The sequence below is a fragment of the Condylura cristata genome, unplaced genomic scaffold, assembly GCF_000260355.1.
Source record: "Condylura cristata isolate star-nosed mole 26May11 unplaced genomic scaffold, ConCri1.0 scaffold00009, whole genome shotgun sequence".
Lineage (NCBI taxonomy): Eukaryota > Metazoa > Chordata > Mammalia > Eulipotyphla > Talpidae > Condylura > Condylura cristata.
In genome coordinates, this window is record NW_004567110.1 from 38,545,875 (window position 1) to 38,554,956 (window position 9,082).

Below are 9,082 nucleotides of genomic sequence, written 5' to 3' on the forward strand. Positions count from 1 at the left end.
CGTACCCCTGAAGAACAGGGAGGAGGGCCCCAGTGCCATCTCTGAACAAAAGATGCGGCAATGTAGGGGGAGAGTGAGAATGGGTTAGTGGGTGCCACCCCCGTGCAAAAGGGAGAGAACGGTGGCAAGAAGACAGCGTGAGATGTGGAGAAAGTAAAATAAGGAAGGTGAAGGGGACAGCGGTGAGGGTGGAAAGACGCGAATCTTGGGCTGGTAACGGATGCCCGCGCTAAAGGGCAGGGTAGGGAGCAGGGAATGGCTCCTAGCAGCACGGCACGGGCGAAGTAGGTAGTAAAAGAGCGGGTGGACCACGAGGATGAACAACTCGGGGTTCCCGGGGCGGCGCCCAGCTCTGGCTCTCCAGGCTACAAACCGGCGTGGCGCAGCGCAAGCTGCCACCAGGTGCCGCGTGGAGAGGGGGATGGGATGGTAGGGGGATGCGGCCGAGCGCGCCACGCCCCAGCTCGGCTCCGCACCGGGACCTCCACGTTGCACACACGCTACAGTGCGCGCGCACATGCACACTCACACACGCACACACACACACACGCCACGTTGCAGGTGCCGCCGGGCCATGAGCCTCACCTAGCTCCTTCATGTACTCGTCGAAGCCATTGCTGCTTACCAATCGCCATCTTCCTACTAGCTGCTGAATGGTGGCCATGGTGGGCGCGGGAGGCGTGCGGAGCGAGGAGCGCGGAGTCAGGCGTGGAGGAGCAGCGTGCTGCCGCCCGGCGACCGGCTGTTTTATAAAGACGGCGTGCGCGCCGGGTGGCGCCGGGCGGCCAATGAGAGCAGCCCCTCGCCGGGTCCCCGCCCCGCCCCACGCGCGCCCCCAGGGCCTAGCTGGTCGGGTCGGGAGGTGCAAACCCGCTCCACCTGCGCGGGGACGCCAGGGCTCCTCCGGCGCCCTTTGCAAGCGGGGACTCGCCCGACGCGCCCCACGCCGCCCCGGACGCCATCAGCTGCACGTCCCAGCGCCTCCGCACACCAAGAAGCGGAGGGGGTCGCCGCGAGGCGAGGCTCCGCCTCTTCTGGGACCCACCGTTTTATAGCCATGTGGCCTATCTTTTTCGGTTCAAAATATTCCCAAAGAATCGATGAACCCTTGGCCAAGATCAGGCGACAGGAAATGACTGATTGGCGGTTTGATTGACTGATTGATTGATTGATACGTTCTGCCTCTTGGATCTTTGCAAGTATAGTCAGAAGAAAAATTCACATGCCACACCCCACCTCTGAGAACTGGTTCTACTCCCTTCAGGCCACCCTAGGGTCCGCATATACTCGAGTTGGGTTAAATGGGCTTATGCCTAGGAGTGGAGTGGAAGGAGGTGTCATGGCCAGTAGTTTCCGCTGAACTAAAACTGAAAAAATTTTCAATTTAAGTGACTGTCTTTGCTCTTGCACGTTTCCATTCAAGAATGTGTTGATAGTTTTCAGTCTTTTGAACCCTCTCAGTTTTTCAAAACTGGAGCTTTTTGACTCCAGCACATAGAAATCACAATAATACCCTATATTTTTGTGAACAGTTACTTTGGAAAAAGAATGTATCCTTTTCATTGCACTTATACCCAGTATCTTACTTAGTGCTCCAGCGTCCCTGTGGAGTGAACTGGGTTGAAGAGAGGAAGTGGCCACCCAACGAGCCCTACTCACCTGATGGAGATAATGTTATTTTTATTGAATATCTACTCAGGCTAGATGTGCTTCTGAGCATTTTATATATCCACTGGTTCTGATCTCCACTAATTTTTTTTTCTTCCAGTAAATTTTTGCTGAAGTATTCTTTTCTGAAAGAGGAAATAAGGCAAGGAAAGTTTGTGAAGTGGCAGTACCAGAATTGCCAACTCATGATCTTGTGAAATAGGATCATCCCTGGTTGACTCTAGGTCACTGTACTCATCCTTAAACCCACCAAGACCCTAGTTCTCATTTTAATACTGAAAACTGATATCTGTGATCTCCCAGCATGCATCAGGTCATTTTTTAAAGATTTATTTTATTTTTATTTATGGATATAAGAACTGGGGTGTAGGCCATAGGTTGGGGAGGGGGGTTAAGAGGATTCACCAGAGACAGAGTGGGGAGTAGAACAGGTGGATCTATTGAAATAAACTGCTGAAGATGACTGGATTAAAAAGATGCGGTACATATATACAATGGAATATTACTCAGCAACCAAAAAAAAAGGAACACATGTCTTTTGCAGCAACTTGGATGGAGCTGGAAAAGATCAAGCATAGTGAGAAAAGACAGAAAGAAAAAGAAAAATAACAGAAGGTTTCGCTCATAGCCGCAGTATAATGGACCAGGCGAGAAAATGATAAGAATAATGAACAGCCATATATCAGAGACATTTTGTGGGGGTGGAGTGGGAAATGGGATCAAAAACGGGGGGCGGGGGGGGGGGGGGTGGGAGGGAAGTGCACTGGACTATGGTGATGGCACGGGTGACTCGGTGATGGGAAACCCACAGGGATTACAATTGAGATAAAAAAAAAAAAAGAAAGAAAGGAAGAAAAACACCAGTGAAGGGAGCAGCAGACTAGACAGGAAGGTCTGCCAGGGATCAGAGACCAAACCCCCATCAAAGTGGCTAGTGATAGCTTGATAGCACTGAGACTTTAACCCCTGCACCACCAGGGATTCACTATATCTTTTTCAAGTCCCTGCCCTAATTTTAGGGTCACAACCTAGCTCCTGTCCTCTTCCCTTGGTACCATTTTCATACTGAGCAACTCAGGACAGACAGTGGTGCCCCTAAGGGCCTACAAGTCTCATTGTGAAGCTCTACTTCTAGAAAACATTCACACTCAGAGGGCAGCTGAGGTATTCCTCAGCTGCTCAGTGATGTAAATGCTGCTTCCTGGTGAGGGCAGCCACTGGCCCTGCCTCCCAGAGCCAGCTCCTGTGTGTTTGGACTTGAATTCTAAATGTGCTTACTTGTGTTTTATCTACTTAAATAAATAAAGTATAAATAAAAATAAATCTTAAAACTAACAATCCGCCAATTTCTGTTTAAACTAATGTTTCCTGTACAGAGGACTTATGTAAATAATCTCAATCAAGTGATCATTTTCTCCCCTTTTTCCAAAGAAGTCATACAATAATTTAATCATATTTGCTTTCACATTTTTTGTTTGTACATTTTATAGGGTGTTCAAGTTAAGTAGCCTAGAACATTAACCTATTTTGTTAATATTTCATGATTTTTGGAACATGAAATCTATGACCATTATTCTTAAGAAAGTCAAAATATGGTAGCAATCAGGACTCAGTAGTGGAATACTAGTTTTTAGATTTTCATTATCAAGCATGTTACAGAAATATCTAAAGTATTAAATATCTAAGTACTTAAGAAATAGCTTTGAAACTCCCAGTGTTGCCCAAAACGTAACTTATAAAAGATTCTTTGATGTGAGTAGAAATAATCCTTTTGTGTTTAAACAACTCAAACAAACAAAACAGGGATTATAGGCTAAAGTACCTGTTAGTGTTTCCTGATTAACAGAGTATAGGCAAACACACTTAATCCCTTGTGCTTAGATGCCTCTCCTGTGTGTATATGTGTCTGTGTGTGCACATGTATCTCCAATCACTCTAAATAGTGGTTGACTTTCTTAAGAATAATGGTCATAGATTTCATGTTCCAAAAAGCATGAAATATTAACAAAATAGGTTAATGTTACTCTAGGCTACTTAACTTGAACACCCTATAAAATGTACAAACAAAAAATGTGAAAGCAAATATGATTAAATTATTGTATGACTTCATTGGAAAAAGGGGAGAAAACGATCACTTGATTGAGATGAATTACATAAATTTTCTGTATAGGAAACAAGGAAACATTAGTTTAAGTAGAAATTGGCTGATTGTTAGTTTTAAAGACTTATTTTTATTTATTTATGCATATACAAATAGGGGTGTAGGCTAGAGGTGGGGGGGTAGGAAGGATGGGGAGGGGTGGAAGATGATGAGAGGATTCACCAGAGACAGACGGGGAATAGAACAGGTCTACTGAAATATACTGCTGAGGGGAGAAGCAGGCAAGGCAGGAAATGTCTGCTGTGCCTGTGGGTTAGCTCTCTGGTAGCGGGTCTGACTAATGCCACAGTGGCTGGTGATGGCTTGATAGCAGGGTCTGACTCATGCCACAGTGGCTGGTGATGGCTTGAGAGTGGTGAGACTAACCTCTGTGCTGCCAAGGAGGTCCTCATTAGTTTTATGGTAGCGCAGAGACAACATAGATGTCTTCATTCATGTTGGAGAATACTGGTACTTATGTTACTCTAATAAATACAAATGATTGAGTAATCAATAATTCAAGAATTGGGCCCTCCCTGGTGGTGCAATGGGTTAAAGCACAGCTATGAAGCTAACACAGCTACTGCAGAATAAGTTCTATCCCTGGCCAGAGAGGTGACCTACATGGCGTGGCAGACCTCTCCTGACCTACCCGCTGCTCTTCTCAGCAGTGTTTTTCAGTACATCTGCCTGTTGTGCTCCCCACTCTGTCTCTGGTGAATCCTCTCACTCCTGCACCTCTGGCCTGTACCCCAGTTCTGTTAACATAAATAAATCTTTAAAAAAAATTCAAGAATGACTGGCAACTCTTCTCTACTCAAGTCTAGCAGACAATTTTTTGTAAGAGAGAAGCAATTTTTCTTACTATCTCTGAGCCTCGGTTTTCTCATCTATAAATTTAAGGAATTAAAAATTAAACTATAGGGCCCTCCCTGGTGGCGCAGCAGGTTAAAGCACTGCACTGAGAAGCTAAAGCCACTTCCGCATGAGTTCGATCCCCGCCTGCCCCCAGAGGAAACCTCATGCCGTGGCAGACCTCTCCTGACCTACCCGCTGCTCTTCTCAGCAGTGTTTTTCAGTACATCTGCCTGTTGTGCTCCCCACTCTGTCTCTGGTGAAGTCTCTCACTGCCCCTGAGTCTCTGGCCTGTACCCCAGTTCTGTATGTACAAATAAATAAATCTTTAAAAAAAAATTAAACTATAGGATGTTTTAGGTTCCTTTGAGCTTATGAAGTACTCTTGCAGTAGTTCATGACACTGAAAAATATATTCAAAATTGCTCTATTTCCACCTAGTGGCAAAACATAACATTTCTCTTAGGTTTTCTCTGATAAATGTTAGTAGTTTCTCAACTTCACATTCCACAATGATAAACATAATCTGGGTGTCCATTGTATAATTTTACTTAAAAAAACAACTTCCCAGCTACAATTTGTATGGCTAAATGTGCCTTCTATAGGATAGATTATAAAATACAATTGGTTGCTAAAAACAGCAAATGATGGTGACCTAGACTTCTGTACCACATACAGAGCATCACATTAAAAATCACTGCAGAAAATACACAAAGCAATTTATATTCACACAGCTTTGAATGTGAGTCTTATCAAGGTATATGGACAAGCTAATTAAAAAAAGGGGGAGCAAAGTGATCACCCCAAATTTTAGTGTGCACATTACCTAGAAGTCTTGCTAGAATTGAAATTCTAATTCAAAGGTCCATGGTAAGGTCAAGGGTCACATGTGTCTAATAAGATACCAGAGCTGCTGGTCGGGGACTGTGTAGCAAACTGTCAGTTGTGTAAGAATGTGCACATGGTTTCACTTCAGTGCATAAATATTTTTCAGATTATAACCCTATGAAATACATGGGAAAGACCATAAGTTAAATCTTCTCTAAAAAGTATCTTACTCAACTCTCTGACTTTCTTCTGATAAGCTTAAAGAAGTTGTTTTTCCTTGTTTGCTCACAAGGAAGTGTGGTGGGTTTCATACTGGGGGAGTGGGGGTGGGGAGGACGAATAATATATTTACATAAACCTAGACTCTCTCCTACATTTTATAATAAGTTTGTTTATCCTAACTCTTTCTGGCTTGTCTTGTTTTAGCTATGCTTTGCTTAGCCAGCTTAAAACCAGAGCTCCCTAAAGAAAATTCATTTGCAATCAGTTCCAAAAGAATATCCTAATAAGTAAAAGTTAGATCTGCATCCTGTCAGTTGCCCATAGCAACAAAAATTCCCAGATGAGAATAAGGGCAGGTAGCTAAGGAGCTTAAGGTACATAGTGCATATTGAGTTCTAAATCCTTTAATGCATCCAGCCACAACAGGAACTGGTAATAATTACCACCCATCAGTGAAAAGTTGTTACATTTCATTTTTGGCAAACAGGTTATTTCTCATTAAAGCACTTAGTACAATGGAATTATTTTTTGAAATTTGTCCTCTTAAAGCAGCTTAGTTCTTATACAACAATGCTAACCACCGAAATTTTCCAGTTGCCTAAATAATCCATTTTAAACACATATTCGCTAATTTAACTGGACTAGAGGCTAGCTAATGGGAAAAGGAAACTTTGCAAAAACTGCACTAGTAAGTCATCTCACCATAAAATCTATTCATGTCCCTTACTTATTAGATCTTCCTACTGGCCAGACATATATATAATTGGGTATTATACTTTGTCACTAGATCATGACAACAGATTGTAGAACTATGTAATTTGGAAGAACCATTTCTCATGTTTCATGTGGACAGTGTTCAAAGTGGTTCAGGTCTAAAAATAAATTGAAAGGGGCAGCTTAAGATGGAGTACAGAGCCACACCAATCTCAGTAAAAACATTAAACATTGCTTACCAGGTTACATGGCCTCAAAGTACGTTTCCTAGCAACCCCAAACAAAATTAATGTTCCTACCTCCAACAAAATTAATGTTCCTAGAGTACATTATATTGTATACACAGTCTGGCGCTGGCCAAGAAAGAATGTCATTTACTGATGACTTCTTGAATGTTACTTACTATATGAAAGTTACTTTGTCATTTAATATATTAAAAAGTGGGATTTTTTTCATTTGAATATCTTTCCATTATATTGTATTTCTGCATTTTATGATTGACATCTTTTCTGTGTATAGAGAAAAAAGTTGGACTCTGCTATTGGTCCATAAAATCCTATTCATTTGAAAGCAAGTGGGTATATAAATCATAGTTGGGAACAAAACTAACACCATTACAGAATTCTGCAAACCTTTACTTATCACTTTCCAATAAGTATGATAGTCACACGAAATCTTGTGACAGATAACTTGTTTCTTTTAGCTTTTTGCTCACTGAGTTAGTGGCAGCCACCTCTCATTTTGTAGGGTGAGTCTCTTGTTCTCTCATCCCGATCCTTCTCAACCCAAAGCCGTAAGGCCTCTGCTCAGAGGAGACGCAACTAGTTCAAGTCACTAATTGATACTCAGAAGTAAAACTTGATCTCCGGTGCCCACACCCAAGTCACATAATTGCATATTTTGGCAGTAGTCCTTGGTCATACCTGATCTCAGCCTGATTTCCTCACACTTGCACAGACATTATTATTAGTAAATCCTTTATTACCTCACTTTTGAATACTGATTTTCAGTTGGATTTAGAACTAAAGCAGAATCTTAAAATCCTAGGGTTTGTGGGATAAACTAATACATCCTGTCTACTTTAAGATTCCCTCAACACAACTAAATCCAGTCACTACTTATATCTTTCTGGTGATAGAGGCCATACATATGTTCTCTCCAAGAACCCTTTTCATGTTTTAATAGCTCTTAGTGGAGGAAAGTCATTATCTCTAATGTAGCAAAATTTGCCTCCAGTAATTTATAACTCCAGTAATTTCTTAGCTTGACCCTCTGGAATAAGGTAGAATGTCTGCTTACTTATTGCCCCAATTCATCCACATAAAAAAATTTTTTTGGAGACCCAAATATATAATAATGCAGAACCTACAAATAAAATTCTCTAAAACATACATTGTGAAAGTGGCCAGTTATAAAATAAATCCTAGATCTATAGTGTATCATGTGGTGACTATTGCTAATAATGCTAAATTTAATATGTGAAAATTGCTGAGCATATTTAAAAAATTTTCTTCATAAGAAAAAAACTGTAACTATGTATGGTGAAGGATGTTAATTAGACTTATCGTGGTGGTCATTTTGCATATATATATGCATACACATATATATAAACACCTAAAACTAATATGTTACATATTAATTATACTCAGTAAGAAATATATGTGTGTGTGTGTGTGTGTGTGTATATATATATACACATAGTGTTGTATACCTATCTATAGAGAAAGTTATCAATTATAGCAAAAATAACAATGAAAAAGAAGAATAATTCCAATTAAATTTTTAATTAGAATAAGGTAGGCACTAAGAAGGACCAAATAACAATGATGATAACTTGTTTAACAAGAGCATTACAAAACATTTTGAAGAGGAGTCATTTCTACTCTGCAATACATAATTAGAATAATTGCATAATCCAAATGAAGTTGTTGCCAGATGAAGACATTTGAGAATAAGCAAAAATATAATCCCAAATTAAAGATTTACCAAGAATAATAAATAATTAATAATTCTAATAATAAATAATTCTATAATTTTTAAAACATTTAAAAATACTTTCTGTAAAGAAAAATAAAAATAAAAAATTAGAGAGGAGAATTAGCCTAAAATTTATTTCTATCCATTCATAGTTGCACTATGAAAATTATAATTAATAATTGATGGTGATAGCAATTACAGTATATGAATTTTAAGTTAACTTTATAATTAATTATGACATTGCTTGGTCAACACCCTTAATTCTCAGGAAAACCATGCACATAATGACAATGTGTGTAACATAATTTGCTGTGTGACATAATTTGTTCACTGTTAAAACTGTAGTAGTGTCCTTAGGTTCCCAAGAGGAACATTTTTTAAAAAGTCATGCACTGTGGCCTTAATTCCTCTGTTTTGCCTTGATTTGAAAACGATTATTTAAGAACTGAATTAAATAGAACCATTTTCATCTCTACCATACTTTAGATTAATATATTAAGGAAAATCAGAGAATCAAAGCCATCCTCACTCATGACATAAACATTTTTTCATTACATGTTTACCCCACTGGCACACTGCTAGAGTTAAAAGAATAGTGGGTAAGATACAGGAAATCCTTGCTCTAGAATGTACTCTGCTACGAAATAACTATAAACCAGATTTTTGTTTTCTCATATG

The 9,082-nt window shown here is 40.2% G+C and overlaps 1 protein-coding gene across 1 annotated transcript in view; it reads right to left on the reverse strand.

Annotated features, from left to right (window-relative positions):
• Nucleotides 1-738, reverse strand: part of FABP5 (fatty acid binding protein 5 (psoriasis-associated)) — a 4,286-nt gene extending 3,548 nt beyond the window's left edge. Inside the window, exon 1 of the mRNA XM_004679774.2 lies at nucleotides 586-738. Coding sequence (XP_004679831.1) covers nucleotides 586-664 — 79 coding nt within the window. The 5' untranslated portion in view covers nucleotides 665-738. The remainder of the gene's footprint in view (nucleotides 1-585) is intronic.
• Nucleotides 739-9,082: the final 8,344 nt, after the last annotated feature.